General features: G+C 41.5%; 1 protein-coding gene across 2 annotated transcripts in view; it reads left to right on the top strand.

Annotated features, from left to right (window-relative positions):
- The window catches only part of Plcb1 (phospholipase C beta 1), a 660438-nt gene that overhangs the window by 515963 nt on the left and 118136 nt on the right, over positions 1-26339 (top strand). For both annotated transcript variants that reach the window (XM_057780532.1, XM_057780533.1), the window contains exons 13-23: positions 148-232; positions 3323-3500; positions 7922-7989; positions 10012-10108; positions 12070-12154; positions 14171-14295; positions 16491-16645; positions 19492-19656; positions 20169-20268; positions 22381-22485; positions 23405-23514. In XM_057780532.1, coding sequence (XP_057636515.1) covers positions 148-232; positions 3323-3500; positions 7922-7989; positions 10012-10108; positions 12070-12154; positions 14171-14295; positions 16491-16645; positions 19492-19656; positions 20169-20268; positions 22381-22485; positions 23405-23514 — 1273 coding nt within the window. The remainder of the gene's footprint in view (positions 1-147; positions 233-3322; positions 3501-7921; positions 7990-10011; positions 10109-12069; positions 12155-14170; positions 14296-16490; positions 16646-19491; positions 19657-20168; positions 20269-22380; positions 22486-23404; positions 23515-26339) is intronic.

Raw genomic sequence — 26339 nt, 5'->3', positions numbered from 1 at the left:
TGTGCATGTGTGCAGGCATGCATGTGATATTCAGGATAGCGTTTCAGAATGATGGAAATTCACCCTGGCTGACCTCCTTCTGTGTTCACAATGAAAAGTAACTTCTATGAAAAAAAATCCCAATAATTCTTTTCTTCTTGCCCTTAGCCCAAAGCAGCAAGCCAAGATGGCTGAGTATTGCCGATTAATCTTTGGTGATGCCCTCCTTATGGAGCCACTGGAAAAATACCCAGTAAGTAGCTGTGAAGCCCTTGAAGGAGAGAGAGCACTTATTAGTCACAGGTGGGGAGCTAATGCTCTGTATAGGCAGATGAGCCGTATGGTTTGATCCGTGGGACTCTAGCACAGTGCCCAGCTGAAGTCAGAATGTATGTGTCTGTTTCCTTCTCTTTTCCAGTCTCGTCCCTCCATCTCTGCTTAGAGAGACACAACAAGTTTTTTATTTTGTTTTGTTTTTGTGAACAAATGTCTGTTTACCCGAGATAAGTTACTGGGGACAGGCCAAAGTAGCAATCCCACAAAAATCTAACGTGGTGCACCATGAGTTTATCAGGTCAACTTGCAGAGTGTGGCTGACTCGAAGGCAGCTGCAGACGCCAAAAGCCTACTCCAGCGTGGGTATCAGCTCATGAAAGATCCATCTCTGGTGCTCCCTGACTGATGGGCAGGCAGCCAGACAAGCTGAATGACCCATCTCTCCTCCTGAGCAGTCCACACTGCTTATATAACTACGGAAGAGGCCTTGAGAATCTTGTCGATTTCAAGAGCTTCCTCAGGGTGTGAGATCTCTTTACTTTCTGAATCTCATCAGTCTCCATCTTCCCTCCGAGAGAGAATGTTACAGTCAGGACTGCAATGTCCTCTTCAGTGACAGTCAACTCACAGGGACAGTCCAAGAGGACAAGACTCTAACCCCCACCCATGGATCTCTGTCACACCCTTTTGAAATGAATGCAAAAGGTGGCAGCACTGATTTCTCAGCCTGCCTCTGCCACCTGCTGTCCACTTGCATCCACCTTGGAAGCCACGCTCAGGCTTCTGTTGCAGGCATGAGCGGATTAGATGCCCAAGTCTCCCCACGCGTGTTCCGCTAAGAGCAGCTCCTTGTTAAACGTTGTTTGTAAGCACCTCCCTTATTGCTTTTTTTTTTTTTTTTTTTTTTACCATTTTAAACAAGATACTGGGGAGCTGAGTAGATTTGATTCCCTTAAATGAACAGTTATTAGCTCTGTCCGTGTGTCCTAATGCTTGAACAGAGGACTGTCAGCCAGCTGGACTGCCCTTACGGCAGCCTGACAGCCCTGAACATTATATGCCCTCCTTGAGGAAGCTTCTTGTTGCCAGAGCACAACTCCAGTTCCATGAAGCCACCTCTGTTTATCAACAGCTTCTTGCTGTCACTAGGCACCCAGGCCAGAGAGGAACCTGCTTCCTGGTGGTTCAGCATAGGCTTGTGATTCGTGTAAGCCCAGTCTTTAACTGCTGTGGGGTTCTGTGTTGGGATGGGTGCAGACACTCCTCCCACGCCCCCTTTGCCACTGTAGAAACAAGCTATGTCGGGAGACAACCTCCGGTGCTGCCCCCTGGCGTTGCAGTATGAGGGTTCCTAAGTCTTTCCTCCAGCCTGCATTGCTCTTACTCAGCAGGTGACTGAACTGGGCGCTGGAAGAGGAACTGATGGGAGCGGCAGCAGAACAGCATCACAGGGATGACAGTGGGCTTTTAAAGAGTGACCAGGAGCAGGAACAAAGGGGCTAGAGGCACAATGAACTGGAAAGAGCTGGAAAAGGGAAACTGAGACCCATCTGATAGAAGTAATTGCAAAAGAAGCTAAGCCTTAAGTTCCCATTGTCCCAACATGTAATGTTAGTATTTCTCTGTGCTCAGGGTCCTGACACCCTAAACTCTTTGGGAAGTTAGAATGCAAGTAGACACTACACCCTGCTGCCGATCACTGCTGCAAAAAGCTGAAAGTGAATACAGCTGCCCAGGTCCAGGCTGCTGATGGTTAAACCCAACACTATGATCTCCAGCCGTAAATCGTTAGCTTCTTAAGCCGGATCATTAGATCCTGGCTCTCCTGACTTGGAGCTGTAAGTCACTGGGCATCCCGCTTCAGGCCCCTGAGCTCAGTCTTTAAGGGTCTGTAGCTTGTAACACCAGAAGAACTTCATCTCCTTATGACCTCTGAGTGTACTAAGGGGACGCGCCCCAGGGGACTAGGAGCAGTCACAACCCTGTTCAGAAAGGAAAAGAGCACAGCCATAACCTAAAGTAGCCACTTCCTTCTGGAAACTTTGTCCCAGAGTCTACATGTTGTTAAGTGAGTTCACACCAGTCCCCAGACTCATGGCAATCAAAGTCTAGAGGGCGAGCTTATGGGACTTCAAAGGATTTTCTAAAAATAAAGCTATCTCGTGTCTTGCACACGCTCCCTGATACAGTAGCTCCTAACCTTCTCATGGGAAATTGATTTCCCATTTTATGAGCAAACTTGCAACAGTGAAATAAGCCTCCGTAATAAGACAGCTGGAATCTCAGGGCTAGAAGGAGACCTAAAATCCTGTCATTCCTCTTGACTGAGGCCAAAACCCAACTAAAATCAACATGAGAGTCTGCTGTCCATAAAACTTTGTCTGACAAGGTGACTTGTTTGGAAACTTTTGCACAACGTCATTGATTCTTCTTGTCAAATGCTGGGCCGTTCGCAGAAGATTCGGGTCAGAGATGACTTACATGTTCTGCAGTAAACTGCTTGGACTTCCACAGTCCATCAGAAAATGCCTAAAAGTCCAGGTTCAGTCCCTCAAATCTACCAGTACATTTCTACGGTCTGACTTTTGTAGTTTTATTGTGGAAAATGAGTTCAGTGCTTTAACACATCTCTTATTTTTAAAAAAAAAATGTAGGGCGCAATTACAACATTTTCACGAGCCGTGTTGAACACAGTAAATAACAGTCTAGAGGCTGTGGGATCCAAAGCTATGTGGTGGATTTGGAGAGATCTCTGAAAGGAGGGGACAGTTTTCTTGTTGTTGTTTGCTTCTTTTTTTTAAAGAGCAGTTAACTATTGTTTCTTCATCTTCTTCTTGATGGGAAAATATAAACAAGTAGGACTTTGTCAATTTTCAGCATAAATACTGGCATAATTAAAACATATGAAATAACTTGAAAGCAACATTCATGGGGAAATGTTGCAGCTATGCATATGTGCTAGTTGACTAAGATGGAAAAGTCAGTTAGCGAAGTGTGATAGCATTCGTGATTAATAACTAATATTTGGGGAACAGTATTTCTAAGCACCGTGCTTTCTTTTACACAGCTGGAATCTGGGGTACCTCTTCCGAGCCCTATGGATTTAATGTATAAAATCTTGGTGAAAAACAAGAAGAAATCGCACAAATCGTCGGAGGGAAGTGGTAAAAAGAAGCTCTCTGAGCAAGCCTCCAACACGTACAGTGACTCCTCCAGCGTGTTCGAGCCCTCGTCTCCAGGAGCTGGTGAGGAGCTCCTGGGCTCACAAGGGGTGGATTTTCACATCTGCTGCTCTGAAATCAGCCTAGGAGGGCTTCTAGCTTGGCTTTTCTTGGACGTTTTAAGCTGCATTACTTTTCTATGGCTACCACAGAGTTAACAAGGATCGCGTAACCTCAAGCTCTGTAGGTCCAAAGATCCCCGAGAAAGCTTATGGGATAAACCAAAAGTGTCAGGCAGACTGAGTTCCTTTCTGCAAACTCCTAGGAAGGATTTATCTGTTTTTCCAAATTCTAGAGCTACTCACATCCAGTGGCTCATAGGTCCCTTCCTCCAGCTTCAAAACTGTTGCATCTCTGTAGCCCTTCTCCTGTGGTCACTTCCACCCTCTGACTGCCACTGGGAAATGTCAGTTCTTAGACTAGGCCCACTTATCACAGGGAGAGTCCTAGGTCCCCCGCCCGCCGCAGCCCGGCCTCCCCTGTAGTGTCAGCACACCTCTGGCTTGCACTTGAGGCAGAGCAGCTTTCTAGTAGTCAATTGCTTCTAAGCTTCCTCACGGGCAGCGTCAGCAGGAGGAGGGAAGACAGGAGATGGACCAGCCTTTTAATGCAGTCCCTGAAGGGTTCTGGGCTATGCAATTCTCCCATGCTGTTTAGAGTCCTTTAAAAATGTGCAGTGACAAAATGACTTGCATTGTTTGTGAAAGCACCTAGGCAATGCTTAGAGTTTCTTCACATTAGTTTGAAACTTACTTTTTGTGGTTATGAAAAAAAAATACGAAGGACCACTAGTTTTCTTTAGGTTATTTTTCATCGAGCCTAATTTATTTCCCCCTTTCCAGGGGAATCCTGATGATTGCAAAGACCTCCTTATTGGGGGCGTGATGATGTTAAAAGAACGCTAAGCTTGACTTTAGGACGTCAGGCATTTAAGATGGAGTGTTGACGGGGTTCTCAGTGGTTCATGCGTAGCAGGGATGAGGCTCCAGGTCCTGTCCTCAGCACAGAAAAAAAAAGGAACAGAGAGGGGAGGAAAGAGGAAGGAAGGCAAGAAAGAAAAAGAGGAAGGAAGGATGGTGTTTAATATATTGACAAAAGCTAAGCACATGTACCTACCCCCAGCCCCACCCCAGTTCCATTCCTCGGGAGAGGGCTAACAAGAAATGGGTAGTGATATTTATCAAGAGACTAGAAAAAAATGCTATAAGCAGCGTTATTTAAAATGGGAGGTCAAACATCTGTGTGCTGATTATAAACCATGGTATAGTCATACAAAAGAATCATGTGTGTAATGAGGACAATTAACAGCTATCCATGAAGGGTAAGTGGCTGTTAATGCAATAACCTGCAAAAGAAGCCAAATGCAAAAAAACTATAGTTGCTATGTAGCTGCTTCTATATAAGGTATGAATGTAAGCAAAAGTAAGAGAGGCCGTGTGAAGTCAGGGTAACCACTGCCCTTAGAAAACTAGAAGGGGGCCATAGTATCTTCGAGAATCTGGTCATATTTTCTGTCTCAATGTAGATATGTCTTTATTTGAGGAAAATGCATGCACTGCTCATATATTTATACATGTTCATATATGTATGTTTCTATGCCTATCACACATAAATTCAAAGATTTTTAAACCATTGGAATGTTAAATTGTAAAATCTAGGGCGAGCAGAGCGTAAGCATGGCCAACTTGGTTTGTTGTTCCTTTGGCTGGTTATTTGGATTGGTTTTGTTTGGTCCTCGGAACCTCTCACATGCTAGGCAATAGCTCTGCCTCCGAGCATGTTACCCCCCACACACACACACAAGCCCTGACTGAGCTGGATTTAACCCTTTCTTCTGTTTTCTGTCTCACCTGTCAACTGCTCTTGTTATTGAAATGGACAATGTAACGAACAAACATTATACAATTCTTTCAAAAGATTCCTCCCACCCCGTGGTTCATGAATGTGTTTTTTCAAATATCATGACACAATTCTGACTCATTTTTGAAAAATAACTTCCGTTCTCAGTGAGAACGCATCTGAAGTGTGAAATGATTATCAGTGGAGGCCACTTCTTTCCCACCCTGTCCCCATGTGCCTTCCTTTGCACGTGGGCGCTCGGTGGGTTTTGTGCCATCTGCCTTTATCTAATTCCAGTTCTCCCTCCCCTTAACTGGATGCTTAACTCTAATAGTGATCTCTACAGGCAGTGAGCATGATTGCTTAATACAGAAACACAGCAGCAATCTGCTAGCAATTCTCTAGGTTTCCTAAGCTAGCCAGGAGTCTGTTGTGCAATCAGGATTTATTGCTATGCAAATTTTTGGAGGTTTTAGTATGTAGGTAGGCCCCTGAATAAAGAGTCCTGATAATTTACCATTTGTTTTGTGGATGCTCCCAGTACCAGAAACTCGAGCAACCAAAAAATCATGGCGTGGATCTTGTTTTGAAGCGGATTTAATCTGTTGTCTAGATTCCTCTCCTTGGAGCCAATTCTTTAGCCAGAAAAGACTTTCCAGAAAGAATGATGGTCAAGTAAGATACTGCTTTGGGATGTTGCTATTGCTGCTTTTTAAACAGGTATTATTTTTTATATTTCAAATAGATTTTTCTAGGGCCCTTTCAAGGTCTTATGAGAAAAGCTCCTGAGTATGTACAGACCCTGCTGATGTGACATATAAATACACATCGGTACGGGCTTTCTTTCTTAAACTTGCAAAGGAAAAAGCTGGGTCTTTATTTCACTGTAGAGGAGGATAAAGTCTTTCTTCTTCACAGAATCCAAGCTATGACCCGACAGGGTATCTAGAATGATGATTGGAACAATTCTTATGTCTCATGAAATATTTTGTAGAAGTTTCTGGCAATCGTGTTTTCAGATTGCTTGATTAAAAGGATCATTTTAATTGTGATTAAAAATAATACATAGGAGAACTTCAGGACATATATAAAATATCAAGAAGCAGCCTCCTAAAAAAGTGTGTCTGTAATATAACAGGATGTATTTCTTCACCAAATATGAGGAATTCACATTATTTTTCCGTCAGCATCATCAAGGACCTTGTGTGGCTCTTTGTAACAGTCCATCGGCAGTTTTTACTGGCACAAAAGTCTTTCCCCTCTACGATGTTTCCCCATTCCCATCCAGTAACTGAGCTTGGTCACTCATATGAAAACACTTAGGAGCTTCTTGGAAGGCAGGACTATGGGCACCTTGTCATCTCCACTGATTGAAGTGTGTGGCCAACTTACCAGAAGGCTCCCAGGCGCGTAGGCTGCCTCTGTGATGAGCTCATACCGCCATCTATTGGGATGTTCGTGCTATTGCGGTGGGAGAAACTGAACGGGGTTAGGGGGGCTGCCTACTGATTGTACCTCGTTTACTTTTTCTTTGAAAGTGTTTTTACAAGCTCCATTGCGTTTGAATGAAGCCTAGAACTATAGAAGAATTTAATGCTTAATATACTAATGTAGGTATTTTACCTGGAAAATATCCAACTAATTGAATGACAGCATAGTGGCTAATGATAAATACGATGCTGAACCAGGACAGATTGACATGGATTTTCAAGCATAGGGATTTTAAAGTATTAGGTCGTTTTCAGTTTTTATTGATTTTCATTGTTTTTTATCCTTTTTGCATTAGATTATTTTATCTACCCCTTTTAAAAGGAATGTCATTGTTAAAAATATCTTTATTAGTTCTTTGAGAATTTCGTACAATATGTTTTGATGATATTCACCCCCAGCTCTTCCGAGATCTACTCCCCTTTCCCTACCTTTGCAACTTTGTATCCTATTTTTTTTTTAGTTTTAAATTCTTTAATACTAAATTTCAATTCTTTCATACTAATTTGGGCTGCCTGAATACCCTTAGATGTGTAGCCTTCCCCTCAAACATGATCAATGTAGGCGCCAACCTCTTAGTGAAAATCACCTCTCCCTTTCCCAGAAGCTATTAATTGCCAGCAGTTTCTCCTCTAAAGGTGAGACTTCACACTCCCCTCGCCTTGTCAGGATTTGGTCTGTGCATGCTGTCATGCCCACTGTGAGTTCCCAAGACACTACTTCCTTGGACCAAACAAAACCAACCCAAATAGATGGGGGGCTGGAGGGGAGGCAAGAGGGGGCCGGAGGAGAGGTAGGATGGAGAACTGTGGTTGGAATATAAAATAAAATTGAAAAATTGAAAAAATAAATGAAAGAGAAAATTATAAAATGGGCATTTTTTAAATTGAACTTGAAAATTTCAAGTTACAACAAATCAAATTTATCAAAATGTCAGTTTAATTCCCTGTTACTAAGATAAGAAAACATAAATTCTTGTTGCGGGGCGTGGGGAGATAATTTTAAAAGAAGCCGAACGTCAGCTTTCCAGGATACTCCTGACCTAGTCAGTACCATGCTTTTGCAAATTCTTCAAATTTCCGAATTCTAAAATCATGTCTGTGATTAAAATTTGACAGGAGAAGCGGATACGGAGAGCGACGATGACGACGACGATGACGACTGTAAAAAGTCTTCCATGGATGAGGTGAGTTCGGTCTAGAGCGCTGGTCCCCGGGTAGCCATCTTACGGGTCTCTTATGATCCCCTTCTGCCATCTAGTGGCAAAAGGAGTAAGCACAGGACATTTGGTCGCCAGCTTCAGGGTTTTTTTTTTTGAGGCAATTCCATGATTTGTGGAGTGGTCTGAAAATGCAGAGAAAATGCAGGTTTGCAGGAATGTTCGGAATGTGGCAGCGAGTTCGTGTTTCGGCCTTGATCAGATCCTCCTGTCTCACCCAACCTCTAAAGTGCTGGGATCATGGGTGTGTATCACTACACACGGATCAATACGCTATTCTTCCTTGGCATTCTTTTCCTTATAATTACATGCTTTAATATGGTCTGAATTTTTATATATTTTATTTGTTTGTCTTGTGAATGAGTCCCACTGTGTATTCTAGCATATCCTCCAACGGCCTGGGCTCAAGCCCATGTCTGCCTCCATGTAGCTAAGGAAACACACAGGAGCCATGGTGTCCAGATTAGTTTGAAATGTGCTTCGTTAGGTCCCCGCTAAATTTCATCTTGATTTCCAGAAGGAAGCTGCAGTAATAACGAGGATGCTGCTTGCGCTTGAGAGTGGCTTCAGGGTCCACTTGGATCATTTGCAATTGTCTGTTTTCCAATGGCTGTTTCCCAGTTGGCATTTAACCAGAGGATCTCTGCTGCCATTTTCACAAAGAATCCTCATCTCTTTGTGTTTTCTCTTCTAAAATAAAAGATGGGAAAATGTTGGACCTGTCTGGAGAGGCCTGCCTTGTGCGAGTAATAATATGGATTTTCTTCACTGAAACGTGTATTAACGAATATGTTATTGAAGATAACATCTAAAATAACTTACGATCTTACCATTTGCAAGGCACGGTCCGAGCTCACATCCTTTATTAATTGAAGCAGAATTTCTCTGTGTAGCACTGGTAGTCCTGGAACTCACTCTGTAGACCAGGCTGGCCTCGAACTCAGACACTTGCCTGCCTCTGCCTCCTGAGTGCTGGGATTAAAGACAAGCACCACCACACCTGGCTTTTTAACTTGCTTTTAATAATTATAAAACCGTACTGCTTATTTTTATTTTGCAGATGAGTAGCACAATAGCTTCTGACTCGTGGCCTTTGGATTTAATGTCAGATGGCCTTGCTCTAGGACCTAAGCAGCTCTCCTGTTGCCAGACGACAAACTTGGTCACAGAGGAGCCCATTAGGGAGGGGTGTGCTTATAAGGAATATAGAAATTGTTTGCATAGCCCCCACTTACTTCCGTAAGGCAACCTTTGGTTAATTTTTTCCATTAATATGGAGTTTACCTACATGGAAGTTGTTGTTACTGTCAAGAGAGTTCTTGATTTACCCACTGTAGACTTCATGTGTGCTCTCTGTTATAGAGAACAACAGTTCCTGTGGGCATCACTACATGAACGCAGATTTTCACCCCTAGTGCCTGAGGGGAGGCTAAGGGCCTGCATATATAAAGGATGGTACTGAGGCTGTTGGCTCCACACCACCCTGCCAGCTCCTCCATTCATAAAATAGCCATACACCGTGCATACAGAATATGAAAATATAGAATCTAAAATGTCCAACCCCCCCAAAAGTTTGGAAAGCTGACCTGAAACCACACATTGGAAGATTCTATACCGTGAAAATTTTATTTCATGTTTAAAGCCATCATGTGCTGGTTTTTATACTCAGCATTGAAAGAATGGGTTGTGGGTATAACACGCGTTTGAGTTTTAAATGAGAATTTGTTTTGTTGGACTTAGGACTCACCCGTAAAATATCCGTGATGTGTAAACAAATACTGCATATCTAAACTCTAAACATACATGCCACCAAGTATTTGTGATGAGGACCCAGCCTGCCTTCATTCCTCTCCTGCGGTGGATCAACCTGCAGCAGTTCTTTTCAGAACAGAAGGACTTTCTGCTCCCTGGTGGCATGTGACCATTTTCCTGAGAAGCTAGCCCTGGGTAGTATAATGCTGACTCTGGAAATTTTTTTCCTGCTTCTAGGGGACTGCCGGCAGTGAGGCCATGGCCACAGAAGAGATGTCTAACCTCGTGAACTATATTCAACCTGTCAAGTTTGAGTCCTTTGAAATTTCAAAAAGTAAGCTTTTTTCTGCAGGAGAAATCCCTAGTGTTGCCTAGCCAGGAGGCACTCAGAACTGGAAAGACGTGTTCTATTCTGGACATCTTGAATATTTCCACGGATTGTCCTGTCTTGGCATCATTGCAGAAATAGAACTCCTTTTAACACTTCGATATTATATTTGCTATATCTGAAAACCATAGGATACCGTTTCATGATGCTCCTCCACATACTTAAGGGTTCCCTGAAAGATATCAAGATAGTGTCCAAGTGATGGGGAATTTCACATTTCATTTCTTTTGCTACAACCACTGTGGGGCCCCTAGTAATATACTGACCGTGCCGAGCATCTGTCCAGCTTGGTAACAAAAACTAGAACCAACCCCACCCAGGTTCCGTTGCTCCAGCTCATTTCATGTCCTGAGGAGACCATGTCACTCACTGCGTATCACTTTCTTTTCTCCTCACCCAGCTATACACTCATAGTGAGTACAAAAGTCATCTTTCTGTTACCTGGTGGGGAAAGCCCTTTTATGGAAGTGCCCCTTATACTAACATAAGGTGCAAGTTAAGATCAGAGAAGAGGATCCTTGGGGCTTCCCAGTTGCTTAACTGAAATTTTGCTTAAATGCAATAGCCTCGTTAAGAAAAAAAAATGTAGATATAGCCAACTTCAAGCTTCTGTGTGGCATGAGCAATTCTATTTGTGACCCTCTGCCCTGAGTCTTAACTTAGTGGCACTTGGTGTCTTGATGCGCATAAGGAATTTAAACTTTATTACAGCTCATATATAAAGAATTCAGCATTTTCTGGTGCCATAATTACTGATTCTTGTTACCTGAAATTGTTCAGTGTCAAGCAACCTACAGTCATGGGGTTTCCTGCCCTTTGGCTTCACTTTCTGTGGCTCCATAGCAAAGCTCCTAGGGGTGCTGAAAGGTGGAGGAGCAGGAAGTAGACATTCTCTGGGGCCCAATGATGCCCGTGGACGTTTGATTCTGTCATGTGATCATGCCAGACCTATCATTGGTTGTATTTTGCCCATCATGAAGACTTCATTTTAATTAGCAGCTGTGCTTAAAATAATTAGTTGCGTGAAAGTAAATTAATGATGAACCAAACTAAAGGAAATGGGGTTCCCCGAGAGCAAATTAGGCAAGTAGGAGATGGATTGAGTCTTAGGTGATCAGGAGAAAGAATAGGGGCCTCATTTTGAAAGTAAGGGAGCCAAAGAGGGGAAAATTTTCCCAAAGATCGCCGATTTTCCAACCCCAGAGCTGTTTACCAGCTGTGTATAGCACGTATCTGAGTGTGGAGCGTAGCCGCTGAGCCAAGCTGGGAAGACCAGGAAATTGTCTGAGATCAGACATGTGAAAGTGTCTGAGTTAACTCTGTTTTGCCCCTGTTCCCTCTAGAGGCTTGAATTCCACATTCAGCATGTTTTCCTAACGCTCTGATATTCAGAAATATTGAGTTCTTTAACACGTTCACCTTTTGGGCTATTGTAATCTAATATGGAAATGAGGCCGGCAGATTCGAATGTTTCCCAGGATTCCTGTCCTTTGATAGATCCTAATTCTAATGCCACATTAGCTGTGACTTTAAGGGTTGACAGTGTGGGTCTGAATAGCCTGCAATGTCAGCACCGACATCCCCACCACATCTGCAGGGCCCTCAGGAAGTCAGTCTGGAGGGATTTAGAACAAAACCATTTTTTTTCGTCATACTACACCTGTTAATTAATTCATTCATGCCCTAAAGTTCAGAGCCATGAGAATATCTCACCCAAGCTATGAAGAGGTAACTTGCAAGACTCGACTTTTATTACTGGTAAATGGTTCATGGATAGAAGTCTGAGTATGCACACTGAAAGTTAAATCAGTTACTCTCCAATTCGCTTAACATTTATTTCTTTTATAACATTATCATTAATAATACTGAATTTTATTTCTTGCCCTTTTTGTTGTTGTTGAACTCAGAGAGAAATAAAAGCTTTGAAATGTCTTCCTTCGTGGAAACCAAAGGACTTGAGCAACTTACAAAGTCTCCAGTGGAATTTGTAGAGTATCCTTGATTTGATGAATGACTGCTGAGCTCACCAGCTGAAATCATGGACTGTTCAATAAGGAGAAAGATGCACAGAATGGGTTTCCATCTGTAGCCCAAGTCTCAAGTGTAGTGTGCAATGTGGGTAGCCTGGTCTATAGAGAAACAAACTAACTTTAGGTTAGTGGAGGCTCTGGCTGCAAGGCTGCCTCAAACCATCAACCTCTAAGTTCCCTGGCAATTTGCTTAATTTTGATTTTCTTCATCTTCAAACAGAAGTAATGCTACTAGCTCTGTGATTGGCTGTTTGATGGGTACAATATATGTAACACAAGTGTATATACTTTATATGCTGGTCGACATATGTTCTCCATATATATATATGTATATATATATATGAATCTATAGATCAATGGTATGTGCACATAGCTATAACTCTGGCTTAGCACCTCACACACGTGGTGTATGTTCAATTAAAAAGTAGTGGGAAGAATGACCAAAAGAATATGAATGTAAATGTATGTCAATGGTGATTTCTAGTCTTATGTTATTTCCCATGGATCAAAAATCAAAGAGATCTTCAGGTTATTTTTTCATAAGTTAATGATACTATCCTAAAGAGTTAAATTTTGTGAAGCAATTTCTAGAATAAAAATCATCTTTATACCTCATCAGTGGGACTAAGAATATGGCTAAGTCACACATGAGGACCCATGTGTATAGAAAGTTGGATATGGAGCAATGTACCTATAATTACAGTGAGGTACAGACAGAAGGGTGGTTCTGGCTTGCTGGGCAACCAGTCTAGCCTGCTTGTGCAAACTGTAGGCCTGTGAGAGACCCTGGATCATAAAACCAAGGTAGATATCTCCTGACAGGTAACATCCAAGATTGACCTCTGCTATAACCTTGTAAACATATTCACATGTGCTCACATTCACATACACACACAACACACATGTGCACATACACACAAAAATCAAAAGCTTCGTTAATAGAAGGTAAGCATGAAAGCATGTGCAAATAATTTCAGCACTCAGAAGGCTGAGGCAGGAGGATCACCAGTTCCAGGATAGCCTAAGCTATGACACTTTTCAAACACACACACACACTCACACACACACACACACACACAGAGAGAGAGAGAGAGAGAGAGAGAGAGAGAGGATTATCAGTGAGAGAAGAGGGAACACATGTGAACTCTATAATTAAAGTCACGTTATGCAATCGTTGTCATCAGTATTGAGTACTAACTTTGTGATACTCCTTTCTAAAATAAGTTATCCCATTTAATTCTCAAAGGAATCCTATGATGGAGGGATTGTATTGTATTTATGAGGAAACTGAGAACAAAAGATGAATTAACTTATCCAAGATCATATAGACAACAAGTTCCAGACTCAAATCTGTCTTGCCTGCCTTAGATCTTAACTAACCTCTGCCGCAAGTGGTGGTGGGAGCCAGTCTGTCATGTTACAAAGACAGAACAGTGCTAAGTGGCTGCAATGTTCTTAGGATGGAAACTGAACGAAAATCTGAAACAAAATCAGAAATTCCTGCCCTACATTTACTCTTTTTATTAATCTTAAAAACTACTGTGGTCTTCTTGGCAAATAGCATTTCCAGCAAATGTTAAGAAAATGAGAACAGAGCATTTCAAAAACAGTTTTATGGTTCATACTTTCTGCTTCCCCCACACGCAATACCGTCCTCCCCTGTGACTTATATTCCAGCCTCTTGTAGTGCCCTTCATCTTCACGACTGTGGTTAATGCTTCCTAACTGCATAGACTTTGACTCAGTTGCACTAACTGTCCCAGTACTCAGCACCCACAAGCTTACCAATAGTGATACTTTGTTTTTTAAGAACACATTTCTTACATTAACTCATTCTGTGCCTATTTTGCCTACCAATGCAATGTGATCGTTAATATTTACTCCGTTCCCCCAGTGAGAGGTAAGAGAGTAGTCTTACAGTCAATAGAGTAGACTGATAGTTTTGAAATTGTATCCACTACTTAACATGATGGTCCAGATACAACAAGATGCAACTTAGCAGGATCTATCCCAAAGGAACACGCGTGGACTCCTCCAACTACATGCCCCAGCTCTTCTGGAATGCTGGCTGCCAGATGGTGGCACTCAATTTCCAGACCGTGGGTGAGTAACAGCAGCTCACTTCCCTTGCTGCAAAGTCGCATTTCCAAGTCCATGGGAATTTAGGAGTGGGGGTGGGGCACATTTGATTGGATAGTTAAATTCCAATGAAGGATAATCAAAGCAAAGGAAGAGCACTACATTTTGAAAATTGAGATGTCTTTAATAATTTTTGAAAGGGGTTTTATATCTGGATTTCATGCTGTTTTTTCAAGCATTTTTAAAAGTGGCATAAAAATCATTTTAGAAAAACTAGAAATTCGAAAGCATAACAAAAAAAAAAAGAAAGAAAGAAAAAAGAAATCCTGGATTGGGAGAATGCTCAGTGGGTAAAGCCCTTACCTTGCAGCATAGGGACCCGGGGTCCTTTAGAGCCGTGTAAAAAAGCTTGATGTGTTGACAGGCGTTTGGCATCTCTGCTCTGGAGAGGCAGAGACACAGACCCTTGGGTTTGCTGGCATCCAGACTGGCCTTTTTGGGTCCCAGTGGAAGAGCCTGTTTCAAAAACACAGGTGACCAGTTCGTAAGGAGCACCTGAGGTTGTGCTCTCCCTTCCACACATGTGTACACGTGGTAGTTGTTCCTTATAGTCACATGTGCACTGACACATAAACCTGCACACACACACACATAAAGGTGCACCTGCACACACGTCCATGTGATGTGTACACACACACACACACACACACAAGAAACAGAAATAAATCTTCCAGAAATGCTGTCACTAAGAGGTTCACACCTTGCTTGGTAATGTGTGTGTGTGTGTATGTGTGTGTGCTGTGTGTGTTTGTTTGTCATCTGTCTGCCTATGTGTGGGCACCCACATGGAGGTCAGAGGACAACTTTTATGAGACAACTCTCTCCTCTCATGTGAGTCTTGGGAATCAAATTCAGATTGTCTGGCTCTGTGGCAAGTGCTTTCCTCTGCTAAGCCATTTTACTGGTCTTAATATTAGTTCTGTTTAATAATGCAATTTCTTGAGTAATATTAACTGTTTCCAGTAGAAGAGGTCTATTGTTTCCTTTTAAGTTGCCTTGTCCAATTTTAGTGTTGTAATTATAATAGTTTGATAAAGCAATAAAGAATTTTTTGGTTTTTTTCCCCTTGCTCTAAAACGTCTTGCATAGAACTCTGAAACAACCCTCTTATTACCTCCTTGTTGCCCCTAATAGTACAGATATATCACTTCATGGATGATTTGGAACGTCTAGTTATTTCCTAGGTGCCTTGGAGATCTAAAATCTTTCTACTTTTTATTTATTATATAAATATATATATATACATATACTATATACATATATGTATACATGCACACTATATATACTGTGAATCAAATCCACAGATTTTATTTGATCCTGGATTTGGCACTTGCTAGGTAAATACTCTACCACTATGCTCTTCAACCCTAAAATGTGTTTTGTTTTGTTTTGTTTTAACCCCAGCAATTACAGTAAATGTACTGACTGTGAAAACTTTGACCAGTAACCTAGGTCCTCTGGAAAAGAGTCTGTGAACAATTCATATTGGCTGTAATTAATCACAGAATGCACATTTAAAATGCCTTTTTGTAAACTGATAAACAAATAATTAGAGCATCCCTTGAAATGGATTACATATAAATCAGTCCTCAAACATCCCCTAAAATGGTTTGCCTGAATGTAAATGAGTTTAAACTTTCTGGAGAGGGCATTTTAAGAAGACTTACCAAAACAAAAACAGCATTTTCTAATGTGCCTACCTTTTGACTCCCAAAATTCTCCTTGCTCATAGCAAACCCACTTTTAAATTTTCAAAACTTTCATTATGATGTTCACTGAAAGACATATGTAAAATGCTAAAAATTTACTAGAAACAAATATATCTAAAGAAGAGACTGGATAAAATCATCAACTCAAATATATGTATTCAAAGGAATTTTAGACAGTTGTTAAAATTAAGGCCGAAAAATACTTGCTAAAATGGGTGTAACATTTGTAAAAATGTGTTTAAAATGAAAAAGGTTAACACTATAAGCCAGCCTGCAGGCATGGGGATTACAGCTCATTTTTTTAAAATTTGTGTCTCTAAATTTTTATGGTGTGTAATTATTTCCTTGTAAATGTGTGAACAGTCGGGGAAGTGGACTGTAATCTTACATAGTCTTACTCTGCAATTTCCAAACACAGATGCACTCACACTGGGCTGTTTTTCTAATTAGACCTGGCTATGCAGATCAATATGGGCATGTATGAGTACAATGGGAAGAGCGGCTACAGGCTAAAGCCAGAGTTCATGAGGAGGCCGGACAAGCATTTTGATCCATTTACTGAAGGAATTGTAGATGGGATAGTGGCCAACACTCTATCCGTTAAGGTACGTCCACTCCCACCCTTACCATCTCCAACCCCCACCCCTCTACCCTGGATATGCAGGTAACAAACCTGTCCCTTAAAAGAGACTTAAAGATCATATATATTGCACAAAGAAATATCTTTGTCATCAAAAACTTAGGAGTTAGGAAGTATCCTTCATACATTTTCTTTTTCCTTTTAAGGATAAAATACTCATTAATGATTTCCCCAGACTACAAAAAAATAAAGGAGCTGAGTCTCGTTCTTAGGATGAGAATAGATGGAGCTAAAGAAATAGATGAGCAGAGACTTCCCATTGGCCAGTCCCAGTCATCTCTTTGGAGGCAAACATCGCATTGGAAAATGTACAGGGAAGCCCGGCACCCATACAGAGGCCTTCCTATCCCCCCTCCCCTCGTTCTCACCAATTCTAGTTATTAAATATTGAACAAAAGCTTCCATGTCACCACAGCATATTTTTTAATCTACCCAAATATTCAGGGATGTAAAACTCATTTTAATAATCTAAAGGAATGCTTTATTAACTATGCATTCTATCCTAAAAATGAATTCCAAATCCTTTTATTCAGTTTTAAATAGTTGTGACCACAGATTGTTAGCTGTCAAGAAGTATTTTAATACCATGAGAGGGCTCTATTTTTATAAAGAGATTCCCCCATGGACTCTGGAAGTGTGTCACAGTCAAAACTAGAGTGTCATAAAACCCCCAAATTTTCTTTTTAAAGTCTCATTCATTTGTGTTTTCATGAATAATTGTGTGACTAATAAACATACAAAACTCAGCATAAATGCATTTTCCAGGCTGACCTTAACAAAGCCAAGTGAAACTCTTGTCACACAGCTTTTTGAGAGCTTAATTTCTAACCCAAACACCATCAGCCCCCGTGCACATGCCTTATTCCACTAGTGATGAAACACCAGGGCCTTGGACCTACTAAGCGAGTGCTCTGCCCCTGCTCTCCCTCCCAAGCCCTTGGTTTTTTGAGACAGCATCACTGTGTAGCTCAGGCTCTCCTTGAATTCTCTGTTCCCCCAACTCAACCTAATGCTGGGATGACAGGCCTCTGCCTCCATACCCGACATTGCTCCAGCCCTTGGTTCTCCCCAGAGTGAGCCACTTTATGCTAAAGTCTCAAAAATGTTTTATAATTTTATCTTTTGAAGTTATTTCAAGCCATGGATTATAGAGTGAACTAGGCAAAAATGACGCTGCATAAATGTATTTCTTGTAGGAAATGGTTTTTAGCAAATGAGGTTTAATTCCTGTCAAGAATGGGTAAGACACCACAAGCAGCACGTATTGATGGAAGACTGTGTTTCAGCATTTCTGCTACTTGTCCTAGCTGAGGCAAACTGGTAGTAGTGTGACTTGTTTAGCTCCACCTCATTCTCATGTGTCTTTTGGTTTATTGATTTTTTGTCCTAAAAATTCTACTCTGACAGTGGAAACAGTTCTAAAACCATGACAGAGATATGGAAAAGATGGGATGAATGGGAAAATATTTGAGAGCCTCCACCAAAAATTTACCCTTTAGCTTCCATCCAAAATGCAGGCCACTGAGTAGAGTCCCACCTGCCTCCATCATCATTGCCAGACCTGGATGGGGACCCCATTGGTCCTGTTATAACTCTATGTGGGTCTTCTGGCAGAGACTTCCACATCCCAGACCAGATAACACCGTGATCTGCCATTCCATCTGACTGACAAGAACCCTGAGACTTAGGGCCAGGGCTACTTTAGGACCCTGATTTTCACCAAGCAACATAAGCACCCAATCTTCGGAGCATCTGAATCCCTGATGGGATTCATGTCACTTGAAAGTTTCAAATATGTTATACAAAACCTGCTAGCAAGTAGAACCCAAGTTAAAAAAAAGCAGTGGTTGATACCAAGTGTGTGTCCACCAAGCCTTTGCTCTTGCTGAGCTTGTCATCTGTACAATTGTGAGCCTACTTTGCCTAGCTATGGAATTATTCAATATTGTGTAATTGAATGAGATTTTAAGACTTACATATTCAGAAAACATCTCCCACATCTTCCTCTCTGTGTATCCCAAGTTGCCAACATCCAACGGATCTACCACCTGCCGTAGTGGTGAATGGAAGCATGTTCCTGTCCTTCCAGAAAGGGCAGCAGGAGCAGGGAGTGATAGAGCAAACCTGGGGATCCAGGTTGTGTTTGGAACAAAGTCATCAGCTACTCAGCAGCTTTCTGAGGTTACCCACGACAGGGGCAGGATTTCCAAGATGATGACCAGGCTAGAAATCTGGCACAATGGTGACGTGAACATAAGCATCAGGAGCTGAGGAATGCCAAAGACTCTGCTGATGTGGTCAGAAATCCTGAATAGTCAAGGAGCCAATAACCTGGAAAGCTCTCTGAATTAGTTCTGGATTAATGTATTCATTAATCTTTATGGCAGGTGATGGGTCCCTCAGATCTTGACCACTTGAATATAGGTAGAGGAAGCCTTAGGAAATGTTGTGTGAATATGTAGTCTTAAATCTCATATAGCTACAGGACATTGGTTAATTCTGTATCTAGACAAAGGAGGCCCACAATTCTACAGATGGCTATCTGGGTGAGGACAGATGTCATGATAACTTGGTGACATCCAAGGATGCTTGTTCATTCATTGTTCCCATAAGACTCCATCTGATTGGCTCCCAACCTCCCCTTCTCAGTCTCCTCGGTCTACTTGTTAAGTGGGAGCGGAATGGTGGTTTTACCCTTGCTTTTATTTCATTTCGCATAGGATTTCACACTTGTAGGCTACATTTGACCTCCTTCAAGCTGTCTCCTAACTCTTTGTTACTCATTTGTCAAGACTTTCTGCTCTTTTCTAGATTATTTCAGGCCAGTTTCTTTCTGATAAGAAGGTTGGGACTTACGTGGAGGTGGATATGTTTGGTTTACCTGTGGACACAAGGAGAAAGGCTTTTAAAACCAAGACATCCCAGGGAAATGCTGTGAATCCTGTCTGGGAGGAAGAACCTATTGTGTTTAAAAAGGTGGGTGTCTGCTGCAAGAGGCAGGTGGTTTCTGGGTGTCTTAAACAGGAAAAACAAGCAATTATTTGGTTTTATGTAGGCAGAGACTGTTTGTTCCTTTTTTTCCTGGACACCGAGACCTGAATTAAATAACACAGAAACTATATTAATTAGAACACTGTTTGACCAATACCTTAGGCATATTTTTAGCTAAATATTACATCTTAAATTAACCCTTAATTCTTGTCTGTGTTAGCCACATGGCTTGGTACCTTTTATCAGTGAGGCATTCTCATCTTTCTTCCTCTGTGTCTGAGTGACGACTGAAGTCTGAGCCTTTCCTCTTCCCAGAATTCTCCTATTCTGGTTGGTCATGGCTTTCCTTACCTCACAAAGAGGCAGTTTAACTTTTTACTGAGATTAGATGAGTAGATACCTGGTTTTGGAAAGGCAGAGTCAGGATCTCCAATACTTTTGTAGTTCTTTCTGTGATTTGCTTACTCTTATAACCAGCCTCATTTATGTCCCCACAGGTAGTTCTGCCTTCTCTGGCATGTTTGAGGATAGCAGCATATGAAGAAGGAGGTAAATTTATTGGCCACCGGATCTTGCCTGTGCAGGCTATTCGGCCAGGTATGTGGTGAGAGACTTAGTTATCAAAGAATGACTTAGGATCTGTTGCTCTGTAGTTGGTTTTTTATTTTACTTTTTGGGGGCCTGACACTCAGTTCTCAAATAAATACATGGAGACTTATACTTACTTATCACTGCCCAGTCTTAGGTTGGCTTTTCTAACTTACATTATTCTGTTTCTCTTTAACTACATTTTGCCTCTGTACTTTTTATTTTATCTTTCTTTACTCTCTATATCTTTCTTTCTTTCTTACTCTGTGGCTGGGTTGCTGGCCCCTAGCATCCTCCTCTCCTCCTCCTTATCCTCACTTCTCACTCTCTTCCCTAGATTTCTCCTCCTATTTATTCTCTCTGCCAGGCAGCCCTGCCTATTTCTCTCTCCTGCCTAGTTATTGGCCGTTCAGCTCTTTATTAGACCATCAGGTGTTTCAGGCAGGCAGAGTAGCACAGCTTTACAGAGTTAAGCAAATGCAACATAAAAGAATACAGCACATCTTTGCATCGTTAAACAAACATTCCACAGCATGAGTGAATATAACACATCTTAAACTGATATTGCTTAAACAGCATTGCTCCTTCGTGATGTTGCTGCATAACAGAGGCTTTGAAATTATTCAAATAAATCTGGTAGTTGTTCATTTTTTCATGGGGTAGTGTTGCAAAAATCAACTTTTGCCACAATTCTTATGCATAAAAAGCTCTCTGAAAACTCACTTTCAAGTATTTGTGTTCCTGATCATGAGTCTTGTGAGTTAGGACTGTATAATAGTGTCTTTTTTATTGCTATAATGAAAATACCTGAGTTGGGCTGCTTTATAAAGCAAAGAAGTTTATTTTGCTCACAATTTTAGAGGCTACAAGGTCAAGATGTGGTAAGGGAGAATTGTCTGTATTCTGTCAATCATGTTTTGAATAAATACTGATTGGCCAGGCAGGAAGTATAGGCGGGTCAACCAGACAGGAAGTAGAGGCGGGTGATAAGAACAGGAGAATGATAAAAAGGAGGAAGCCCATTCCTCCTAATCCAGCCCAGACCACTGAAGGAACAACATGTAAACTGCCCGCCTGAGCCATGTGGCTAATATAGATAAGAATAATGGGTTAATATAAGCTACAAGCACTAGTAAGAAGACTGAGCTAATGGGCCAATCAGTTTATAACCCAATGTAGATTCTGTGTGATTTTCTTTGGGGCTTGCTGGCTGTGGGGAACTGGGCAGGGCAGAAACCCCAACAAGCAGTCCCTCTCTTCTACAAAGATTAGATCATTTTTATCAGTTTTCTTCCGGTAAAGACCTAATAGTGGAGGCTTCCTAGAGGAATTGAGGGTTGAGGATCACCTCACCAGATAGGAAACTAGAGAACTGGGAAGGCCAAGCTCAGTCTGGATGATTACTCAACCTCCAACAAGAGAACCTGGGGGACAAAGCAAAACAGTCATAGCATAAGGATTGGTCGGACTAGCCTGTGCTCATGGGAGAAAAAGCCCATCAGCTACAGCATAAGGATTGGCTGAGTTAGCCTGAGCTCAGTGGCAAAATTGTACTTCAGGATGCCATTTGGATTTGATTCTGTCCTATGTGTCTTCATTTTGGGGTGCAGGCTGAAGTGGTGGTGGCATCCAACCTAGGGGCTCTTTTAGAGAACCCACTGGTATGTTAAAAGTATGTTTTTAAAAACTCTATACGTGCATGTTCACACAATGCTGATCCCAAAACACTAATGTCTCATGGACAAAGCAGATTCCCCAGTCACGAAATCACATCAAGTATGACTTGTTGTAGAGGGCACATTTGGACCAGTAATTCAGACTGGGATACACAATTTGCAGGTAAAAATGTGGTTAGAACAGAAATACTGATGATAATAATGATAATTAGAGCAGAAATGATGATGATGATGATGATGATGATGATGATGATGATGATGATATTGATAGTACAGAATCAGTGATGCTTTCCAGCCTGTTGAGGAAAGTACTTTCTTATCACTTGGAATGGTGTGATTGACATGAGAAAGAAGTGGACTGTTTTTCCTCCACCACAGGTGGGAATGGATGTCTCTAGCACTGTAAAGCAAACAGGTGACACTCAGTGTCATTGTCACCCTGCAGGCTATCACTATGTCTCCCTGCGGAATGAGAGGAACCAGCCCCTGATGCTGCCAGCTGTCTTTGTCTACATAGAAGTCAAAGACTATGTGCCAGACACATATGCAGGTAAACAGCGCCACCTGGTGGAAGGCTAACTGGGCCAGGGGTGGGACACTGTGGCCTCATAAGCACAACTTCTTTTGTGCGTATGCTTAGCAGTCAGTTGTTTGAGCTTTTGTGTGTACATTAAACATTTCTTGATGGAAATCCTAGTATTCCAATGCTTAGTCTCTTTACACAAGGGTAGTCTTTTTCATCTTTGTCTATAGTGAATTTGCCTCCAGCAAGTTACAGATCTCTAATTCAATTTATAGATGGGAATCCCAAATTCGCAGGCACTAACTTAATCCAAAGTCACGTTTTCAAATGTTTTGTTGTTTTTATTTTGTTTCTGTTTTGTTTTGTTTTTTTATTATCAAGGGTCCTAGGAGTGAGACACTGGCCATTGGTGGAGACTGACAAACTTGGAACACATGTTTCTGGCCCAAGGGTGGCGGCTGTAATTTCCCCTGCCTTGCCACTGCCATGCAGATGAAACCCAAATTGCCAAATTGGTTGTTCCTATAAATGGAAGACAGGCTTTACGTGAAGTGTCTCCACTCGTAATACACTTTTAACCAAATAGGTATGGAGGCCATTGCTGGAGTAGACCAACCCTTCAAAAGGAAGCTAGAGAGAGCACCAAGTTGTGGGGATCGTCACTTGAAATGCAAATCATTTGACTCTCAGAACCGAGTGACTCTGATTTCTCCTGAAGTTTTAGAAAAGTCCTGACCCTTGTGTATTTTCAAACTGGGCGTATCTGAGTGGAGAGTTCCAGGGGTAGGTGGAGGAATAAATGATGCTGCAGTAATGAGTGGGCAAGTCGGTCATAAATGAATGCATGAATGGATGGTGGGTTATGTGTGTGGATAGTTCCTTGGATGGATGACATAAAGTCCACTCCTGCTGAAACCTTGACCTAGAGTGTCTCTTCCCCATTTAGATGTCATCGAAGCTCTGTCAAACCCAATTCGGTATGTCAACCTGATGGAGCAGAGAGCGAAGCAGCTGGCCGCATTGACGCTGGAGGATGAAGAGGAAGTCAAGAAGGAGGTGAGAAGAGCTTCAATAGTAATGCATGATTTTTCACTTGTGTTCCACATCTCCTGGCTGGCATGGGCTATGTAACATCGCACCTCAAAGACATGGCACACATGGAATTCAGCCGAAAGTCACAAAACTGTAGATGAGTCAGCAAAATTTCCACATTGCTTCCCGTTTGGCATTCCTTAGATAACACCTGTGCCTTATCCCATAGTTGTAATAAGTTGAACACATCTTGCTTTTTTGGGGTGTTTCTATGTTACTCTCTGATGATTTAGCCATTAAATCACTGGAAAGCAATAGTCACTACATCACTTAGTATCTTCTTTTGATTTAATTTAAAATGCATGGTTTTCCAAGTGATTTGTGATTTCTTATAATACACAAAATACTTAGGAAGGGCTGGTGAGAAGCTCAGTGGGTAAGAGTGCCTGCCACTAAGCCTGATGACCTGTGTTCAGTCCCTGAGACACAGATATATGGTGGAAAGAGAGAATGAATTGCCACAAATTGAATTTCACGTGGGCATTATGATGTGTGTGCTCACACACATGCCAGACCTGGGTCGTTGTTGCAGATTGCAGGGGTCAGAGCTGGGTAAGCACTCATAGCTATACATTTTTCTTTTAGGACTGTCTTGGTAGTATCAGGAAGCTTCTCATAAATTGTGTTTTCATTTTTATTTGATGCTAAAACATTTTTAACTTCTTCCCTTATTTTCGAGTGTACAGTTTAGTCTCTGTATTTGTGCAGCTTCTGTGGTTTCTCTTACAATTTGTTTCTAGTTTTATTGCTCTATGATCTGATCAGAAATTAAAGACTATTTTGCTTTTTTTTGTATTTGATAAGGCTAGGTTTGTGCCTAGGTGCCTAGACTATTTTAGAGAAGGCTCCATAGGATGCTAAGAAGAATTTATGTGTTTGTTTGTTTATACATTTTGTTCCTTTTATTGAAAAATAGATATTTTTCTCACATAACATATCCTGATTATGGTTTCCCCTTCCTCTACTTCTCCAATTCCTTCCTCACCCTCCCATCTGGATCCACCTCCTTTCTGTTTTACATTGGAAAATAAATAGGATTCTAGGGGATAATAATAAAATATAATAAAATAAAATGAAAACTAGCCCATTGGAATTGAACAAAAACAAACAAAGGGAAAAGAGCCCAATAGAAGACACAAGAATCAGAGACACACTCATTTGCATGGAACCCCATAACCACACTAAACTGGAAGACAACATATGTATGCAAAGGGCCTGTAGGTACCCGCTGATACTGTCTGTTAGCTGCTGCTTCAGAGAGGACTTACTCACATCAAAGGTCCATTGACATCTTTCTTCAGCTGTTCAGCTGGAGAAAGTCACGATGGAGTGTTTTGGTGGTGGTGCCTCCCAGATTATGTCCCTATCATAGGACAAACTGTCACTCTAAGGAGAGTGAAGAGAGAATTTGAGACTGCAGAGATCTCTGACACCACTGGCTGTCCTTCAAAAGCTTCACCCTGCACCCGGCACTACATACCAAGAGCTGTGTCACATATTAGTGGCCTATTTATGATAAATAAAAACAGTAAAAGGTATAAGTGACACAGAAATTGAGACTTAGGTCAATATGTTTTTGTTTCTTCTTTTTAATAAACTTATTAGAAATGATTTTTATATGTGTATATTACTGATAAAATTTAGATTAATTTGGACATGTCCAGTGTCATTCAATAAACCTGAAATCATTGGCACAGGAGACCACTTCCTAAATATAACCCCAGTAGCACAGACACTGAGAGAAACAATTAGTAAATGGGACCTCCTGAAACTGAAAAGCTTCTGTAAAGCATAGGACATGGTCAACAAGACAATACGACAGCCTACAGCATAGAAAAAGATCTTCATCAACAGGGGGTTGGTGAGATGGCTCAGTGGTTAAGAGCACTGACTGCTCCTCCAGAGGACCCAGGTTCAATCCCCAGCACCCACATGGCAGCTCGCAGCTGTCTGTAACTCCAGTTCCAGAAAATCTGACATCATTATACCAATGTGCATCAAATAAAGTTTTTTTTTTAAAAAAAAGATCTTCACCATCCCCATATCAGACAGAGATCTGATTTCCAAAATATACAAAGAACTCAGGAAATTGGTCATCCAAAGAACAAATAATCCAATAAAAAAATTGAGTACAGACCTAAACAGAGAACTCTTAACAGAGGCATCTAAAATGGCTGAAAGATTTTTAAGGATGTTCAACATCCTTAGCCATGAGAGAAATGCAAATCAAAACAACTCTGAGATTCCATCTTATACCTGTAAGAATGGCCAAGATCAAAAAACACTGACGACAATTTATGCTGGAGAGATTGCGGGGCCAGGAGGTCCGGGGGGCGGGGGGAACACTCCTGCATTGCTGGTAGGAGTGCAAGCTGGTACAGCCCCTTTGGATGTCAGTGTGGCGATTTCTCAGAAAACTAGGAACTGACCTTCCTCAATACCCAATAATACCACTTTGGGGTATATATCCAAAGGATGCTCAGTCGTGCCACAAGGACATATGCTCAGTTATGTTCATAGCAGCATTGTTTATCATAGCCAGAACCTGGAAACAACCTAAATACCCCTTGACTGAAGAATGGATAAGGAAAATGTGGTACATTTACGCAATGGAGTACTACACAGCAGAAAAAATGACTACATCTTGAATTTTGCAGACAAATGGATGGAGCTAGAAAACATATTGGGTGAGGTAACTCAGACCCAAAAAGACAATTATCACATATACTCACTCATAAGTGGTTTTTAAACATAAAGCAAAGAAATCCAGCCCACAAATCACAACCCCA

Source organism: Chionomys nivalis, chromosome 9 (genome assembly GCF_950005125.1).
Source record: "Chionomys nivalis chromosome 9, mChiNiv1.1, whole genome shotgun sequence".
In the NCBI taxonomy this organism is placed as follows: Eukaryota; Metazoa; Chordata; class Mammalia; order Rodentia; family Cricetidae; genus Chionomys; species Chionomys nivalis.
Note: the sequence above shows the minus strand (reverse complement) of the source record. Positions and strands in the feature narration are given on the sequence as shown.